The sequence below is a fragment of the Ambystoma mexicanum genome, chromosome 9 (assembly GCF_040938575.1).
Source record: "Ambystoma mexicanum isolate Mex_15411 chromosome 9, UKY_AmexF1_1, whole genome shotgun sequence".
NCBI lineage: Eukaryota > Metazoa > Chordata > Amphibia > Caudata > Ambystomatidae > Ambystoma > Ambystoma mexicanum.
The window spans coordinates 584,033,645-584,054,061 of NC_090931.1; the positions used below are offsets into that span (position 1 = coordinate 584,033,645).

At 47.0% G+C, this 20,417-nt stretch overlaps 1 protein-coding gene across 1 annotated transcript in view; it reads right to left on the minus strand.

The window, feature by feature from the left end:
• SPATA22 (spermatogenesis associated 22) overlaps positions 1–20,417 on the minus strand; it is a 752,003-nt gene that overhangs the window by 575,249 nt on the left and 156,337 nt on the right. The window contains exon 3 of the mRNA XM_069613933.1: positions 20,240–20,369. Within this exon, the coding sequence (XP_069470034.1) occupies positions 20,240–20,369 (130 nt within the window). The remainder of the gene's footprint in view (positions 1–20,239; positions 20,370–20,417) is intronic.

Genomic DNA, 20,417 nt, shown 5'->3' on the forward strand with positions numbered 1-20,417 from the left:
ACTTTGGACACTTTACAGGAGTATTTAACCCTGCAGTAATAAGACGCAGTATAGATGGTTGGTCACAAGGGTTCGCTTTAACTGCCTAGCATTAAAAGCAGTCACTGGAAAATGGCACATCATTATGTAATGATGTATTGGAACATGTGTTCCATTTTGTCCTGCTAATGTAGAAAAGAGGAAACGCACAATTCTCCCAATACTTAGGCACCTACATTTTGCACACTGTCGCCCGGCATCATGCTAACTCCTTTCAGCTAATTTGATCTGCGCAACCTGGGCATTCCTGTTGCACCACAGGCAGGCATCAAACATAAGAAAGGACTGTATGCCAATGTAGCAGTCTTATATACATAATTTCAAGTGAATCTTTGATTCACATTGTGGTTCCTTGACAAAAATGTGTATTTGATGGTCAATTAAATGACTCAGAGGAACTACTGTTGATTAATGGCTAAAACTATTTTATAAATATATGGCTTGAGCTTTTATTATTGTGTATTATGAAACTCCTTATGTTCGTTTGATGGATTTCATTCTGAATAAACATATTGATGAAGATGATATATTAACGCTGGCTCTGACCTCCAACCGTTGTCCATTTCTAAACAGCTATATTAAGCACTTTAATGATATTACAAGATTACTTGACACAAAGATTAACTGGAATGACAATTATGAATATATCAAAAAGAAACTTAAATGAAAATAGGGAAATAGGATTATAGCACTATCTAGTTTAACAAAAAAGAAAAATATGCAGGATATGATATTGTCAACATATGTGTATCTAACCCCTCAGTATTTATGCTTATGTTCCATCCACATATAGTGCGATAAAGGTTCTTGTCATTATGGCTGAATTTACTACCATGTCTAGCTGTTCTGGGAACTCTGTTTGGGTGGGCGGTCAAAGGGTGCTCTTGTTGGATATGTAAACAACCACAGAGAAGTTAAACAAAAAGGCATATATTATTAGAATGTAAGCAATTGCAATAGATTAGATGTGTGTTTTGGGGAAAATGTGTGAATGATCCAGAAAGGATGAATGCTGATGATTTTTTGGGTAGATGCCTGGTGGCACGTCAGCTCTCATTGACTATTGCAATACTTAAATTATGGATTCATATTGAAGATGTTTTGTCTACATCAGAACCCATCTTAGGCCAGTAGAAATATAGAGTAACCCTTTCCTTGCTCCTCTTAAAACTTAAGTGACCAGCCAAAGGAATCTCATGGGCTAGCTGTAGAAACTGGGGTCTCACCTCCTGAGGTACTACAAGTCTTCTGTAATACCCTGGGCTACACTCTATAGGCTCACTGTAAAGGAGGCCACCCTCCCAGTACAGCCTGTGCTTCCCTGGCTCTTGCTCTTCCAGCTGGGAAGCTGCCTTTTGGTGAAGTCCTTCAAGAGTAGGACACTCTTTGACCTCTGCTGAAGTCTGCCATACAGGGGCCACCTTATGCAAGCAAAGTCCGCAGCTCAGGATGGTCTTTAGGATCCAGATCTCCAACAGGGGGAAGGGCTTCTTCCAGCTCGGAGTCATCAGTAGCTGATTCACCATCCTCTGGTTGCACCTCACACTCTGCCTCAGCTGGTGGAGGGGTCAAAGGTGTGACCTTGGACCGTCCTCTCTGGGATGTCCTTGTTTTGTGCACAGGAGTGCTACTTTTCTTCTGTCCTGAGACCTTGGGTTTCCCCCGTTGTCTCTTTCTTACAGAAATCAAAAGGTTGTTCTTCCTGTGGTCTGGGAGTTATAGGTGTCTCTGTAACTTCCCACTTCCCTTTTACTGGGAGGCCTGGGGGTGCTTGATACAACTCCAAGAGCTTTTAAGTCATTCCTCAACAGGACTCTCCCAGGCATCTCATTTTGTACACTGGCAGGTGTCCTCAGTCCTATTGTTGCACTGGATGAGAGCTGGTAGTATTGGAACCATCTGGACATGGCCTCCAGCAAACTTAGTGGGGCCTTTGGGTACCTTAGCTACAGCCTCCGGTTTGAAAAAGGTTTCATCCACCACTGTAATGCTGGCCCCAGTATCTCTAACGGCAGGGGTTTCCTGACCATTCACAAGTACACTGTCCTTGTAATATTCTTTGGTATTATCTGGAATAGAGTTATACACATCTAAATTCTGCTGTTCCCACAGACCCAGGGATACTAAAGAAAAACTGGCAGAGACTCCAATGGGGTCCTCAGCCATTGGTTGAAAGTTTCCACTTGCCATATGAACCTCTCCCTCAGGAATGAAGGCTAAGGAGGCAGTGTGGACCCCTGAAGGTTTACCCTTGCACCTGGGATCCCCTTTCACATGGTCAGTTTCCCCACAAGCATAACATTGTCCAAATGTTTTGACAAATGGGGGCTTCTGCTGACCTCCCTCTGGTTTTGCACCAGACGTTTCACTAGACTGACCTGGTTTCCCATATGGCTCACCCTTCTTATGTTTGTGGCCCTCTTTTGGATGGGAAATTTTAGAATTATCGTTGTCACCTTTCTTGTGCTGCTTCCCCTCATCCTTCTTGGGAGTGGCCCCAGAATCCTTGTGAGTGGCCCTGTTGGCAACCCACAAGTCTGCAGCTTTTGCTAACTGCTTGGGGTCAATCTCTTCAGAGTCAGCCAAGTGCTGTCTCGGCTCAGGAGAGCAGGCATCAAAAACAGATTCAAACAAAAGAACAAGTTACTTCTTACCTTGTAACGTTCTTTCGATGGGATGTTCCTCCGACGTATTCCTTATCTATGATATTTGTATCTCCAGCTTGCTAGCCTTGGAAAAAATTTTTTCCAGTAGAGGGCGCTGTGCGTCGACGTCCGTCGAGTATGTGTTCCTCGACGGCCACCGTATCGATGCCGACGTCATCATGCCTATAAATGGCCACGCGCAGCGACCGTTGCTCAGTTCCGTTTTGTAGAGTAAAGTAGTCATTGTATGAATGGTTACTACACTTGAAGGAGCGTAAGCTGCAACCACAAGGGAAATGTTACTGCGGGGATGGATGGGAGGGGCGATAAGGAATACGTCGGAGGAACATCCCATCGAAAGAACGTTACAAGGTAAGAAGTAACTTGTTCTTCGAAGGGATTGTGTCCTCTGACGTATTCCTTATCTATGATAGATTCCCATAGCAGTGGTATGTGACTGGAGGCGGGAGTAAGAGATGCCATATTACCCTTTAAGAATGAACAGAGTGTAATACAGCTTTGCCAAATCTAGTATCTTGACTAGAGGAGGAATCCAGGCTATAAAATTTGGTAAAGGTATGTGCGGACGACCATGTGGCAGCTGCGCATATGTCTCTAATTGGTACCCCTCTTTGAAGAGCTGAGGATGCTGCGATACCCCTGGTCGAATGAGCCCTTAGATTTTGAGGGGGCTCTTTCCCTGCCAGTTTGTAGCATTCCAGAATGGCTAAAATAATCCATCTGGAGATGGTTTGTTTGGTTATTGGTAATCCTAACTTATGTCCTGCGTAACCTACAAAGAGTTGGTCTGCTTGTCTAATTTTAGCAAGTCTACTGATATAAAAACTCAAGGCTCACTTAGGGTCCAGCCTGTGTAGTCTCTCTTCCTCTTTCCCCGGATGGGGAGGAGGATAGAATGAAGGTAGAGTAATCTTCTGAGTAATGTGAAATTCCGAAACTACCTTTGGGAGGAAGTTAGGCTTCACCTGTAGCACTACTTTGTCCTTGTGAAAAGTTGTATGAGGAGGTTTACAAGACAGGGCTTGTATCTCGCTAACCCTTCTAGCAGATGTTAATGCTACCAATAAAACAGTTTTGAGGGTGAGAAACATCAATGAGCAAGAGTGGAACGGTTCAAAAGGAGCACCCTTTAGGAAGTTTAAAACTAGATTTAAGTCCCATAAGGGAACTTCGAATGGTCTTGGAGGGTAAACATTAGTTAGACCTTTCAGGTATTGTATTACCAATGGAATTTTGAAATACGACGGCTCCTCTGCAGTGCGCTTAAAGATCGATAGCGCTGCGAGATAGCCCTTAATAGTGCCAATTTGAAGGCCCGAATTTGCCAAATAAAGTAAGAAGGATAACACTGCAGGTGTACCACATGAAAAGGGTTCGATATTCTTTTCTCTGCACCAGCTGCAAAATTTATTCCAACGGCAGCGGTATAGAGTCTTAGTTGCCGGTCTTCTGGCCGAAAGCAACACCTCCATGACGTCATCTGGAAGGTCCCAATCCTTGTACCTCAACCTTTCAGATACCAAGCGTGAAGGTTGAGGGTCTTGATGGCTGGATGGAGAACCTGACCTCCTTTCTGCGAGAGAAGATCCTCTCTGTACGGTAGACGAATTGGAGGACAGATGGACATGTCAAGAAGGTCCGGGTACCACGTTCTCCTGGCCCAATCTGGGGCAATTAGGATCATGGTCTTCCGAAACATTCTCAACCTCCTGATCATTTGAGGAATGACAGGGACCGGAGGAAACTCGTACAGAAGTGGGAACTCCCAGTCCACTACGAACGCATCTCCTAGAGCTCCTCTCGGGGGAAATTCCCTTGAGCAAAATCTGTCGCACTTCCTGTTGATACTGGTGGCGAACAGATCCACTTGAGGGGTTCCCCAAAGGGCGAAGATCTCTTGAAGGACTTCCTGAGCTATCTCCCATTTGTGGAGACTGTGTTCTGCCTGCTCGGAGCGTCCGCTGTCACATTCTTCTCTCCGGCTAGGTGAATTGCTGAAAGAGAGATTCCTTCCTGAATGGCCCAAAACCAGAGCTGCATCGCCTCTCTGCACAGTGGCAGTGACCCTACGCCTCCTCTTTGGTTGAGGTAGTGCATGGCCACTGTATTGTCCGTCATTATCAGGACGTTTCTCCCCCATACAGACGGCAGAAAAGCCTTCAGTGCGAGTCTGATGGCTCTCAGCTCCAACAGGTTGATGTGTAGTCTGGACTCCGATGGAGACCAACGACCGCTGATGGTCAAGTCGTTGGCAAGGGCTCCCCATCCCATGAGTGAGGCGTCTGTGACAACTGTTATCTCCGGCCATGGTTGCCAAAACAGTTCTCCTTTCAAGATGTTCTCTGGAGAGGCCCACCATTGAAGGTTGTGGGCTACCTTGTCCGGAATCCGGAGGAGATCTGTCATCCTCCCTGAGAATTGTGACCACTGAGTCCTCAGTGCCCACTGAAGGGATCTCATTCTCAGGCGAGCCTCTGGCACAAGGAATATGCAGGATGCCATGAGGCCTAGCAACCTCAAAAAGTCGTAGGCTGGGAGACGTTGGGCATTTTGAAACCTGGTAACTATCTGCAGAATATCTTGAGCTCTCACCTCTGGTGGCGAGGCTTTTCCCAGGGACGTGTCCAGGACTGCTCCAATGAACTGGAGTCTCTGTGATGGTATCATCTGTGACTTCTTTAAATTGAGGGAGAAGCCCAGCCTGTGAAGGGAGTGGCAGACATAATCTAGTTGGATCCGAGCTTGTTCCGAAGAAACTGCTCTGATCAACCAATCGTCCAGGTAGGGGTAAACGTGAATCCCTTCCCTCCTTAGACTTGCAGCCACAACCGACATTAGCTTGGTGAAGACCCTCGGGGCGGAGGTCAGCCCAAATGGCAGAACTCGAAATTGATAATAAGAGTTGCTAATTGCGAACCTCAGGTACTTCCTGTGCTTGGGATGGATTGGCACATGGAAATAGGCATCCTGAAGGTCCAGAGATACCAGCCAGTCCTGAAGCTGGAGGGCCTGAAGGATCTGAGAGAGAGTTACCATCTTGAACTTGTCCTTCCTGACGAACTTGTTCAATTCTCGTAAGTCCAGGATGGGTCTCAGTCCTCCGTCTTTCTTTGGTATGAGAAAGTAGGGGGAGTACCAGCCCTTGTTCCTGTCCGCTACAGGTACCATTTCTATGCCACCTTTCTCTAGCAGGTCTACAACTTCCTGCAAGAGGAGCGGATCTGGCACTTTCAGAGAGCTGTTCCCGGGTGGATGTCTCTGAGGGATGCGTAGAAAAGGCAGGCAGTAACCTTGGGAAACTGTCTCCAATGCCCAAGCATCTGACGTAATAGCCTGCCATTCCGTGATGGTGAGTTAACCTGCCCCCTACAGGTGTCTTGTGATGGGAGACCTCAGAGTGGTTTGGGAGCGGCTGATGCAGTTGCCGAAGGTAAAGCGGCTCCTGCTGATGCTGCTTTCTTTCCTTTACCCCGTCCACCACGGGTAAATTTTCCTTGGCCTCTTTGAGTCGGCCGTCCTCTGCCTCTGCCATATGAGGAATAATAGCGAAAGGACCTTCCTCTCCAAGAGGATCCTGAGGGACGAAAATTAGTTTGTCGGATTGCAGCTCCTAGTGACTTAGCTGCTGCTTTAGATGTTTGTAGTTTTTCCAAACTGTCATCTGCCTTTTTACCAAATAGGGAAGAACCGTCAAAGGGCATATTTAAAAGTCTGGCCTGTACGTCAGAAGCAAAGCCGGACTTTCTCAACCACGCATGCCTGCGGATTGTGGTACTTGCCGCCAAGGCCCTGCTGATACCATCAGCAGAATCAATGCCAGTTTGAAGGGACTCACACATTGCATCTTTACCATTTCTGATGATATTTAAAAATGCGTGCCTTTCTTCTCCTTCCGGTATGCAGTCAGCCGCCAATGAAGCACACTCCCAAAGAGTGTGGCTGAACCTAGCGAGCGTACAAGTTGCATTAATAGATTTTAAAGCCATGCTACAGGCTGAGAAGACTTTCTTAGCCATGGCATCATATTTTTTATCATCCCTATCCTGAGGAGCAGTGGGGTAAGCAGAAGTACTGCCTGATGAAGTTGCAGCCTGGACCACAAGACTCTCTGGAGTAGGGTGCTTAGATAGGTATTCAGGGTCAGCAGCAGATACCCTATATTTCGCTGACAACTTCTTGTTAACCACAGGGACAACTTCAGGAGTTTCCCAGTTAGTTAAAATCTTTCTTTGTAAAGCAGAATGAAAGGGAACCACAGGATCCTCCTGTGGACCTTTATCCAGAATATCTGTAAGGTCATCCTGTTGAAAAACAGGTGAAGGCGCAGACCAACCCATAAACTCCATAATTCTAGACATTAGGGTTCTATAAGGGGTATCAGCATGTTCCCCTGGGTCTGGTTTGACAAATTCCACTTCTGGGGAAGTGTCTAGGCCACTTGCCTCCTGTAATGCATCCTGAAGGTCTTTCAACCTTCTTTCCTCAGAGGCAAAAGTCTCTGGTTCAGGTAATGTGGTCCTCTGCAGCCCAAAAGGCCTTTCTTGGTCAGAATCTTCCCTTTCTTCAAAACTTGAAGTTAAGGGGGGATGCTCTGGTCTGTGAAATGGTATAAAACCCATCTCTAAGGCAGAAGGAGCCATCATCAGAGGCCTTGAAAAGGTCGATGTCGTTGACGCCGATGTAAAAATCCTCAAAGGCGCCGACAAAGGCGTCGAGAAAACTGGAAGAGGCCTTGAAGAACTCGAGAGGATTGGAATCCTGCTCGAGGATGTCGACGACATTCTCGATGTCGTGTCGGAGGCTCTCGGTGTAACCGTTGGCTGTGGAGTAGCCGTGGGTCTATCTTTTATCAGCATCGATGTCGGCGTCAACGCCGGCGTCGACTCGATCGACGGATGCGTCGAAGAACCCTTCGATAACGGCGTCGATGGCGCCGATCTATGCTTCGAAGGGGCCTTCGACGATGGCGTCGAAGATGCTTTACTTCCCGATGGCTCATGGCACTTTCGGGTCGACTCTTTCGCCGTGTGCTTCGACTCGCGGCGTTTAGATTTTTTGGGCTTTTCACCCAGTGCATCACCCTCAGCTGACTTCGAGGGGGACGAGGCCGCTTTCTCGAAGACGCTTAGCATCTTTTTTCTGAATTCCTCCCACTCAGCTTGAGAGCTGTGTTTTGTGGGGCAATTTACCCTTTCACCTCGACGAGTGGTGGGAGCCACTTCGAGACCTAGACCGAGAATGCTTTCGACGGTGAGGAGACGAATGTCTCGACTCTACCGCAGAAACTTTCGAGGAAGTTAAAATTGACTTACCTCTCTCGAGCTTCCCCTTACGCTGCTTCAAGGCTTTCGCTGTCATGGAAACGCATTCCTCACACTCCGAACACTGGTGTTCGATTCCCAGACACCACAAACAGATCCTGTGAGGATCCGTCAATGACATTTTCTTCCCACAGTCTCGGCATTTTTTGAAACCGGACCGAGGAGTCGTCGGGTCGGAGGAGGAAGCCATCGAGTATGAGTCGGTTTTCTCGAGGAAATATGAATATATATCGACTGATAAACTGAGCAACGGTATTCCGAGGCACTCGAAGCGCAGAAAAACGGAACTGAGCAACGGTCGCTGCGTGTGGCCATTTATAGGCATGATGATGTCGGCGTCGATACGGTGGCCGTCGAGGAACACCTACTCGACGGACGTCGACGCACAGCACCCTCTACTGGGAAAAATGTTTTCCGAGGCCAGCAAGCTGGCGATACAAATATCATAGATAAGGAATACGTCGGAGGACACAATCCCTTCGAAATAGATTTATCATTCCTTCAAAGGAGTTCACTCTGTAACCCTGAATCCAACCATCTAAGTTTTACAAACATTCGCATACCCAGGTAGTCCAAGGGGTACCATCAGCCTTTTTGTGGGTCCTAAACCCCTTAAGGTACTGGGAAGGAGTTTTCCCAAATCTAGCTATTAAAGCTAGCTTCACATACTCATACTCCAATCTTTCAAGTTCCCCACCTCCATTACAGCATCAGTTGCAACCTTGGGGAGCCTAGACTAAAGCTGAGGAATCAACTGATTCCCTGTGAGACCCTGAATCCCATGATTATATTCAAAACCAACCAACCAATCCAAAATATCAAGTTTCAAATCGTATATACTCACTGCTTCTTTGGACAGCCGAGGCCTCTTTGGACTGGAAGAACTAGAGGACTCTGGGAGGGAAATTTTTTCAAGAGACAGTTTCTTCATTTCAAGAGCATGCTGCATTTCTAACTCCCTGAGCTGGATGTCCTGTTTGGTTTCATCTTGGATTGGTAATATTTTGAACTCCAACTCAAGTCTCATTCTTTTCAAGAGACACACATTCTGGACTCAGTGATGGACCTTGTGGGGTCCCAGTGTATACATGTTGAGGTAAAAGGGAAGGCTGGGGCATAGAGGGGTTCCCTTCCTGGGACTCCTCTCCCTCCTCTGACTCTTCTAAGACATTAGAGTTAGACTCTGAATTATCATCCTCATTATCAGTTTCCCCATTTCCTGCGTTAGTACGTGTGACAGGCCTACTACCCAGACTTTGATCATTCAACAATCTTGCAATCAATTCATTTTTCTTTCCTTTAACAGGGAGATTTCTGAACTTACACATTTATTTCAGTTGTTCTACTGTTAAAATGATCAGGGCTTCCTGACTGAAGTTATCCATATTTGGCACATTGCAATTGCTGTTCTTAGTGGAGCTTAGCCGTGTGAAGGTTTTAGTTGAACAAAAGCAAATCAAATACTTAGTGTAACAACTCTACAATAGAATCTCACTGCCTGCCACCAGTGTTATGTAAAGATTTGGGGTAGTATCCTTTGGGTGCACCACAACAACCTTAGCCTCCTGGTAATAGGAACCCAACCTTTGGTATAAGTCTGTACTACACAGGTTGGTAGGCTGGTGAAGCAGCCAAGCTTATCTCAAGCGGGGTCAATGTGAGCAGTAGGGGGTTACACAAAGATTCACAGTGGCAAGTATTCAAATAAACTATTACACTCAAGGTTTCTTGATAAAACAATTATTAATTTATTTACCAGTCATTTGAATAAGCCTTCTTTAGAAGTGAGCAATATACAGCAACACACAAATGCCTCCAAAATACACACTCTACGTTTCTAAATCAGCAAATACCCATTGGAGATGGCACACAGATGCTTACTACATCCCCAGGTGACTTAATTAGTTAGGACACTGTGGACATTAATATATTATTGTTGGCATTTCGAATAATCTGAGATGATTGTCAAAGAAACGGTTATTCGAGCAAACAAGAGATCACAAATATTCTTGAGCAGGTAAATACTTTTGGACCCCTCATCCCCCAATGCAGAGTAAGTTAACCCCTTCCTGGAAGGATAGGTGCAACACAATGTCAGAGGAGAGAAGAGTCATTCAGTGAACCAGGCTAGGCCAATGTCAATTGGGCAAAAGTCTCTGTGCTGAAGCGCTTCTTACAGGTAAGTAAGAAAAGTCTTTGCACAATGTAGGGCCACAAGCTGTTAGGCTTGTGAGTAGTAGAAGATGCAAGCAACTCTACAACAAGAGGTAAATTCTCTTACACTGTACAATACCTTTAGTTAGAAGATACATGCAGCAGATGACTTCTGTTCCTGTGCAGCTCTGCAGATCCTGGTGTTCCTGAGCCTCAGTCGAGGGGACAAGAGGGTGGACTTCTGGGGACTCCTGTACTGCAATGGGATGGTCACCAACGACAACTGGCAATCTTCAAATAAGTGGCACTTCAGTGTTTCAGCTCCTCGCATCTTCTGCAAATAGCACAACCGCGGTTTCTGGCTGTCGAGATGGTCTTTCCTTGCATCTGGGGTCCATCACTCTGTTGAGGTGGCTCAGGCTGGTCAGTCCTGCTTCCTGGGAGTCCTGAGGATCTTCCTGGAACTCTTGGCTAACCTAAAAGCAACGCACACAAACTGGTGTTCCTCTCCCTGGCTCTTTGGTTCCAGCAGCGACTGCAGTCGAAATACAACCAGCTTCGAGAGGATGTCCAGGGTGGCTTACTTTGGAGTTGATTGGTCCCACTAACTCAAGTGGTGAAGTCGTCCTTGCAGGGCTTCTCTAGTCGAGGCAAATTAAGAGCTTCAGCACAGGAGCAGGGCTTAACCGGGCAAACCAACGGCCCAGGAGTTGCAGCAGGCGTCTCTTCCAAGTTCTTCTTCGGATTCCTTCGTCTAGTGGTCGACTCTGCCTTCCAAGCCGAAAAGTTTTGCCTTTTATGCAGGTTTCTCCCATTCATTCCAGCCTAGCTGTCAGTCACCCTTGCTGAACAGCCAGCCGGCCAATCACCTAGGAGTGCATTTCTGTCTCCTAGAAGACTAAGCACAGGGAGTTGCGGGCACCTACCTCACTTCCTGCCCCTGCCAGACACCCTGGAGCCAGAGCTGGGCTTCACTCATGAATCCTACCAAAGACACAACGAACAAAGGGACTAAACCTGGTTTGGTGTACAGAGTAAATCTCAAGAAAGACCTAAACAACAAGAAATGGTGAAAAAAGACCAGGGCCATTTTGACAAAAATGGCACCATTGAGTGCTTCACCGTAGCTGCGAACGCAGCCCGCGGTAAAATACACCACGGTAGTTAAAGTAAACCACGGCCACCAGCCATTACTTGTGAAAAAGGGTAACATAAAACATGTTACATGAGAAGCTAGACAAAGGGGATACTAGGTAACTCCTCCAGCACCCCATTGTAAGATAGTGGGTGCTGGGTCTAGAAAGTTACAAAATGTAAGTAAAGTCAATTTCCCTTTACTGCTCTTGGAAACAGTAGTTTATCCAAAAGAAGGTATTTAAACCCTGGGGAAATCTGAAAGACTTATCTGTGCCACTGCACCGAGGTTGCTGTGTGTCACAATGGAAAAAAGATTAATATGGAGTTTGTCAGACTCCAAAAACCAAAGGAAACACAGTGTTTAAATCACATGAAATACATGAGAGAGTGGGAAAAAGGGTCTCATTCTCTCCAGGTAGAAATTAAAAAGTCCTAGAGTCCAGCAAAAGTGCTGGGAGTCTCTAAGGTAGAGAGAAATTAGCACATTTCTGAGAATTCTCCTTAACACCAGGTATTGGTTGAAAGCCAGGGAGAGAGATTAGACCCCCTGGGGAACACCACAGGTAGAGAGTGAGATGGAGGAAAGGAAGGACCCCAGTAAGACCTGGGAGGGTCCATCAGAGAGGAACGAGGTCATCCAGGCCATGGACTGATCGGTGATACCCAGGTTATCACAGAGACGATTGAGCAGGATGGCATGGTTGACCGTGTCAATGGCAGATGAGAGATTGAGTAAGATGAGGACAGAGGGGAGATTAGAAACAAGGTTAGAGAGCAGGTCTTCACTGATGATAAGGAGAAAAGGTTAACATGCTTCTGGCTGCTCTGAAGCCAGACTGATGGTTATGGAGCCAGACCGATGGTCATGGAGACCACCAACAGATTCAGTGTGAAGATTAAGCTTGGAGATGGCCAGCTTTTCCAGAGGTTTGCCCAGGAAAGGAGTGCTAGAGATCAGTCAGTAGTTAGCCGGGCAGCAGGGGTCGGCTGTTTTGACAGGCATTCAGGGTCAGCAGCCGCTACCCTATACTTTGTCGACAATCTTTTATTGACTGCTGGGATAACTTCAGGAGTTTCCCAATTGGATGCAATTTTTCGTTGTAGGGCTGCATGGAAGGGGACCACCGGGTCCTCCTGTGGGCCTTTGTCCAATATATCTGTCAGATCATCCTGTTGGAAAACAGGTGAAGGCACAGACCAACCCATAAACTCAATTATTCTTGCCATCAGGGTTCTATATGGTGTTTCGGCATGTTCCCCAAGGTCTGGTTTTACAAATTCCACTTCTGGGGAAGTGTCCAGTCCACTTGCCTCATGAAGTGACTCCTGTAGATCCTTCAGCCTTCTTTCTTCAGAGGTGAAATCCTCTGCAGTAGACAGTGTGGTTCTTTGTAAACCAAATGTTTCCTGGTCAGAGTCTTCCCCTTCTTCATAAATTGAAGAAAGACCAGGGTATTCTGATCTCTGAAATGGAGTAAAGCCCATCTCTAGGGCCGAAGGAGCTAAACTCGTCGTTATTGGACGAGAAAATGTCGATGTCGTCGACACCGATGTAACCGGCTTCGAAGGCGCCGAAAACGGCGTCGAAAAAACTGGAAGGGGTCTAGAAGAACTCGAGAGGATCGGGATCCTACTCGAGGGCATCGACGACGGTCTCGGCGTCGTGCCGGAGGCCCTTGAAATCACCGTTGGCTGTGGAGCCTTGGTCCTCTCTTTCATCGGCGTCGACATCGGCGTCGACGATGGCGAGTCGATTGACCGATGCGTCGAGGAACCCTTCGACAACGGCGTCGATGGCGCCGACCCGTGCGTCGAAGGAACCTTCGACGACGGCGTCAAAGACGGTGCCTTCTTACCCGATGGCTCATGGCGCTCTCGGGTGGAATGTTTCGCCGGGTGCTGCGACTCGCGGCGTTTTGAATTTTTGGGTTTTTCACCCGGGGTATCACCCTCAGCTGTCTTCGAGGGGGTCGGGGCCATGTTCTCGAAGACGCTTAATATTTTCTTTCTGAATTCCTCCCACTCAGCTTGAGAACGGTGTTTGGTGGGACAGGAAACTCTTTCTGGGGACACAGAAGACGACGAGGAATGGGACCTTTGACGTCTCTTTTTTGAGTGTCTAGATCTCGACGAATGGTGGGAGCTGCTTCGAGATCTAGAATGGGAGTGTTTTCGACGGCGAGGAGACGACTGCCTCGACTCAGCCGACAAAACCTTCGAGGAGGATTTGGCTGACTTACCTCTCTCGAGTTTCCCCTTTCGCTCCTTCAGGGCTTTCGCCGTCAGGGACATGCAGTCCTCACACTCCGAACAATGGTGCTCGGACCACAAGCATCATAAACAGACCCTGTGTGGATCCGTTATTGAAATTTTTTTTACCGCAGTCTCGACATTTCTTGAAGCCGGATTGCGGCGTTGTCGGTTCTGATGAAGAAGCCATCGAGAACGATAAGGAATATTCGAGACGAAATGGATATTAAACCTGACTGAACTGAGCAACGACGTTCCGAGGCCCCACGAAGCGCGGAAAAATGGAACTGAGCAACGGACGCAGCGCGTGGCTATTTATGGGCATGGTGACGTCGGCGCCGATACGGTGGCCGTCGAGGGACATCGACTCGGCGAACGTCGACGCGCAGCGCCCTCTACAGAAAAAATTTCCGAGGCCAGCAAGCTGGAAACGTATTATCAAAGATAAGGAATACGTCGGAGGAGACAATCCCTTCGAATGATATATTTTATTTGTATCGCGCTCATACACAAGTGTTTCAGAGCACAACGAGGCAAGGAAGTGGAACAAGGGAGGGCAAAACAGCGATCTTACTAGGCCCAGTGACATTGAGAACATGCAAGTACAGGGGAGAGAGGAAAGGGGAAATGCAAGGGAGAGGGGAGAGGTGGAAAGTGCTGAGCAAGGGATAAAAGCAACTGGGAGTGCAGCCAGCAGGGTAGCAAGTGCGAGGTTTAAAGCGCAGACAAGGGGTGTCTGATAAGTGCAGGTAAGGGGACTGTAGGGTACAGATACAGACCCAAGTGCAAGGGTTGCTAGGAGGCTGTGCGGGTGTGTGGCTGGGTGTGTAGTGACATGGGCCCCCGAAAATCAGAGGGTAGCCAGGTGCACGGAGCCGAAGCAAACTGATCAGCAGGGGAGAGGCAGAGCGAAAGCAGAAGAAAAGAGGAAGGTATTGAGGTGCTTCAAGAACCGGAGGTGGTTCTCCTCAAGTTTGAGGAGAGTGGCAGGAAGGCTGTTCCAGAGGGAGGCCTCGGCCAAGGAAAGAGATCTACCCCCAACTCGCTGCTTGGAGAAGTGACTGACCCTGAGGAAGTTGGAAGTGGAGGAGTGAAGAGCTCGAGTTGGAAGGTATTTACGGAGGGACACTTGAAGGTATTTTGGGCCTAGGCTCCAGAAAGCCTTGTGGACAATGCAGAAGGTCTTTAATTTAACCTTTGCGGCCACTTGGAGTCAATTTAGAGATTTCAGGGGTGGAGGCATAGGATCCCAGGACTTGAGGCCAAGGACAAGTCTTGCAGTCCTGTTCTGGATGAGATGCAGAGGGCAGAGAGTAGAAGTAGGCAAATTTAGAAAGAGGGTGTTACAGTAGTTTAGCCTAGAGAGAACCAGAGCTCTAGAGACAGTGAGCTTCTGGGGGAAGGAGAGGAAAGGTAGAACACCTCTGAGGAGGTGCAGTTGATAGTTTGACTTCTTAGAGATGTCGGAGATGTGAGGGGAAAAGGAGAGTGTGGCGTCGAAGATGACCCCAAGGGTCTAAGCCTCACAGGTGGGAGCAGGAAGTGGGTCAAGGGAGGAAAGGAGGTTATAGGTGTGCCAATGAGGAGAATCTCAGTCGTACTGGCATTGAGGCAGAGATCATTGGTGGCACACCACTCCTGGATGGCAGGCAGACAGACAGGCAGAGAGAGAGAAGAGGTGGCACGTTTCACTCTGGCCATGTCCAGTAGCTACCTTCTTACTACTGGTATGAGGGAGATCCTCCCTTATGCAGTCTATGCAGTTCTGTTTCCCAATAGCCTTTTAGCTGCCGCTGGGGTGAGAAACATTATGTTGTGTTCCTCTCTCCACTGCCCCCATATACCCTTACCGGATGGCCTCTGCCCCCCTTTACCATCTTGTGGGCTGTGGCATGTCACCAGTCGTCCTGGGATCAGCTTCCTTGTTGGAGGCTTCCTCTGCTTTGCTCTTCTCGTCCTCATCGACGGTCCCGGTGCACCTCTGTGGTCCTCCGCTCCTTACAGTCTTGACTTTGCTCTTGGTCCCGACGGTTCACCTTGTTGCAATCAGGCCACCGCTTCTTCCGTTTGGCGCTGCACTTGGGTCTGCTTCCGTCAGACCCACGATGGACTCTTGCAGCCTGCCGCTGAGATCATCTGCCCAGCCTTTCTTCCATTCCTCACTCTGAGTACGGAACTCCTGGGCTCCAGCAGGCTCCTTGCTTCCCGGAGATTGGACAGACTTTAGTCCATCTTCTTTCCTTTTTATCCCCGGGGCTCCATCCCCGGTGCAGCGTCAACACCTGTAGTCAGTGTCTCTGTGGCCTTCTTCATGCTGCCTAATCATCCTGGGGGACTATAACATCTGGTTTGAAGACAGTCACGCCAACTCCCAAAACTCACTGATTGAGCAACTAACTACCATGAAACTACGACAACTAGTCAAAGGGGCAACACACTCGGCAGGACACACCCTCGACACAATCTTCGCCAAGGAAAAACTCATCACCATAGCACCACCAATACAAATACTGTGGAGCGACCATCTCATCATCCCATTCGTGGTCACTCTGCCTACTCAACTCTGCATCTAACCTCCTAAACTCACAACCACCACAAAAAGAAACTGGGAACATGGCAAAGAAAGCAACCTATTCGAACAACTGGAGTTAACCAAGCACTTAACCACAGAACTGGAGCTAGCTGACCTAGACGGGAAAGCGGAGCTACTTACACAAATGTATTGCAGACACAATTGACAAGATCGCCCCAGAAAAACCATTCACCCCATCGAAAAAAAGAGCAATGGCAAAATGGTTCAGCCCACTATTAAGCACTGTGGAAACGGAAAACAAAAAGATGGAACTGGAATGGAGGAAAGAATACAACCCAAACAAAAAAACACTATTCCAGAAACAAATCTGCGCATACAAGAAGGAAATTCAAAAGGTGAAGAGAAGGCATTATGATGACAGAATCATCACAAATGCCACCAACACACAAAAAGAAATGTTTAACATAATTAATGAGATGAGAAACCCACCAGGCTGCGATAACACACCAACTCCCTCGGAGAAACTATGCAAAGACCTGGCAGACCACTTCAAGAAAAAAATCAATGACATCAGACAAAACATACAAAACGGACCGACCAACCACAACATACAACCAAACGAACATAACGCAGAACCACAGCACAAACTCAAAAACTATCCTGAAATATCAGCAGAGGCATTCGCAATGCTGGTAAAACACAGCAAGAAAGATGGATCACCCATGGATCCCTGTCCCCCGGACATCTACAAATCAATCCTGCACAAGGAACGCCAGCAGAATATTACAGCAACCTTCTAAATCTATCACTAACAACAGGAACTGTACCTAGGACCTTCAAATCAGCATATATCAAACCACTTCTGAAAAACACAAGTGGCAATGTAGAAGACCTCTCCAACTACAGGCCGATCTCAAACATTCCCTACCCGGCAAAACTCCTGCAAACCTATGTATATAAACTAACCCAAGGACACGTAGAAAAACACCACCTGCTAGACCAATCACAAGTCAGTTTCAGACCAGCAAGAGGAACGGAACCAGCACTAGTATCCATATGGGACGACCTAAAAACTAACGCAGACTCAAACAAAACCTCAGTCCTGATTCTGATCGACCTCTCAACAGCCTTCAACACAGTTAGCCATGACACCCTAACCAAAAGACTAGAAGAACTAGGCATATCAGACACAGCACTACTCTGGACTAAATCATTCCTAGCAGACAGAACAGAAACCGTATGGATCAAACCCTTCAAATCCACCCTACGAATTAACGAATGTGGAGTACCACAAGGATCCTCACTATCACCACTGTATTTCAACATCTACCAGACTCCAGTTATTAAAATCTTCAAAAAATACATTACATGCTACAACCCACGCAGATGATACTCAAATCATCTACAAAATCAAAAACAACCAAAATGATCATTGAACCCTAATCGACTGTCTAAAAGAAGTCTTTGACTGGATGAATGCCAACAACCTGAAAATCAACCAGGGAGGACAGAAATCATGATCATATCCAAATACCAAGAGAGCAAAACAGCCATCCTGTGGCCAACGGAGATGGGAACTGCACCTTCAACATCTAAGGTAGTAAAAAATCTGGGAGTCCTGATGGACAACACCCTAACCTTAGGACCACAAATAAATGCAACAGTCAAGAAATGTTTTTTCCTCCTACACACGGCAAGAAGAATCCTACCTTTCCTCTCCTTCACGCACAAAACACTCACTATCGTCGCCCTCATCATGTCAAAAATCGACTATGCAAACAGCCTCTACCTCGGAATACCAGAATACCTCCTGAAGAAACTACAAGGGATCCAAAACACAGCAGCTAGACTACTCCTCAAACTATCCAGAAGAGACTACATCACTCCTGCCCTAAAAACACTACACTGACTCCCAGTAAAACATTGCATCACCTTCAAAACAATGTGCATAACGCACAGAGCAATCAGTGGATAAGGAGCAGAATTCCTACAAAAGAAATTAACAATCTACAAGCCAACAAGACTCCTTAGGTCAAGCAACGAAATCCGCCTGGAACTAAAACCATACCTTAAGAAAAAACTTGGCGGCACCTTGTTCTACTACTTAGCCGCAAAACCTGGAACAACATTTCAAAAGAAATAAGAAACACCAAAGATCACCTAAAATTCAGGAAATTACTAAAAACCTGGCTCTTCAACAACGCAGACTCAAACTGAAAACCGAAAGAAAATGACTAAACTGGAGAGGACACACTGACAGTCCCAGTACCGACGGGAAAGCCCCCACGGCACCTGGACAGGTGACGCCAGGTAGAGTGGAACACAGGCAGCACCCATAGAAACAGAGTCAACAACCCCTGCCAATCCCACCCAACATACTCACTCGCCCCTTAGGTGCTATGAGGTAACACAGTGTTGTGGAATTATCAGGATATCGGCATTCACCACACTAGCTGAGTTGTGGACATAGGCTGGTCCACTGGCCTTATGAGTGAAAAGGGAGGACAGAAGAGGTTGTGAGGGAGGCAGGTGGAGGTTGTGGTCAGTTGTGAAAGGGACCTTGAATGCGGAATGGACCCAGATCAGGACAGAGGCGCAGGGTTGCCCCCCACACATCACCTGGGGAGACTACAAAAGCCCAGCGCCTCAATTGAGGATAGATAGGCCAACTAACCGATTCCACTAACAATTTCCCTTTCTGCATACACCCCTCAAATTCCAAACCAAACACAACCACAGACCTACAGCACAACAAACCGCACAAACTTCACTACATTGCAACAACAAAACAAAAAAACCCACATAGACTCGCACAACAGCACACAACGACTACCGGCTGCAAACACCCTAGGCCCAGCCAACGGACCCACCGGGTTGAGGCTGCCAACAGCACATCACTGCGCTCTTGCACTTTTCCAGCTTCCTCCCACTAACCTAACCCCCCTTCCTCTTTCAGAGCTGCCACAGCGCCAGGGGACCACTCCGGTGGTGACAGTGCACTGTACAAATGTCCTTTAACATTAACATTAACATGTATATTTGAAAAAGATACATTTAAGATTGGAAAATAATAACTTTTAAGGTTAGTATTATGTGAATTGTAAAATCTTCTATGTTATTATGATTAAAGTATTTGTTGTTCTGAATTTTATGATAGTAATAGGTGTGTAAAGTTTACTTTGAATAAGCTAAATCACGCTATAACAATAAATAATGAAAACGGATACATTTTATAGCATATGTAAATACTTAGAATATCTCTATTATGCAATATGTTTATTTCTAATCCTTGATTATCAGTGCAGCCCCCTCTTTCTGACCCAATGGGCCTCATTCCGAGTATGGCGGTAAGGGATAGCGGCCACCGGTAACGAGACCGGTGGAGGTGATCCCTTACCGCCATACTCCGAGTTCCCTTTGCGCCCTCGCCCTTAACGCCTGCTTTGAGCAGGTGTTAAAGTCGAGGGCGCAAAGGGGCCTCCAAGCCAATAACGGTGACCGTAATGAACGGTCACCGTTATTTGCATCTTCCCCATTCCCATTGAGCCCTATGGGGGCTCATTTGGGAATGGGGAAGAGCCTTGGTGAATGGGGAATTACCACCCCGCCAACCTTGGAATGGGGCGGTAATTCCGCCATCCACCAAGGCGCTGCCGGTCCGGGTACGGCGTCAACCAAGGCGTTAATAGCGCCATTGGTTAGCGCCGTACTCGGAATGAGGCCCAATGTCTTCCTGTAACTGACTCTGTAACTTATCTACTATTGTAAGGCACCCAATCATGGGATTCTCCCCCTGGCCCCCATATTCAGGAAATGCCTGCGCCAGGTTTGCAAGCCCCCTTAATGCTATTTCTGCCTGGTATTCAGAGGAGGGAAGGGCAGCTTGTGGCATAAGCATGAACCCCTGAGTGATTCATTGTGACAGTGTAACAACTTCCACATCGTTTGCTGCGGGTTCATTCATCTTCAAATATTTTTTTAACAAATACTCCTATTAGGTAGAAACACACTTCAAAAATCTACTGAACCAATTACTAGTTTTCTTGATATTGAATTTCATTTGACAATTCATGCAACACAAATACAAACTATTATGCTGCCATCTGATTTGCTTCAAGGCCATTTTCCAAAACACATACCTAAGACTTCAAACAACAGGGCAGCTCGGTCGTTATATTGGCTCCAGTGCTTCATACTTTCGATGACAGCAGATATAATTCGAAGGGAATTATCTTTTTCACTGAATTTAAGTTGATATTGTGAATGTTTCTTTTAAAGAGAGAAAGTGGAACATATTAGACAAGGAATACGGATTAC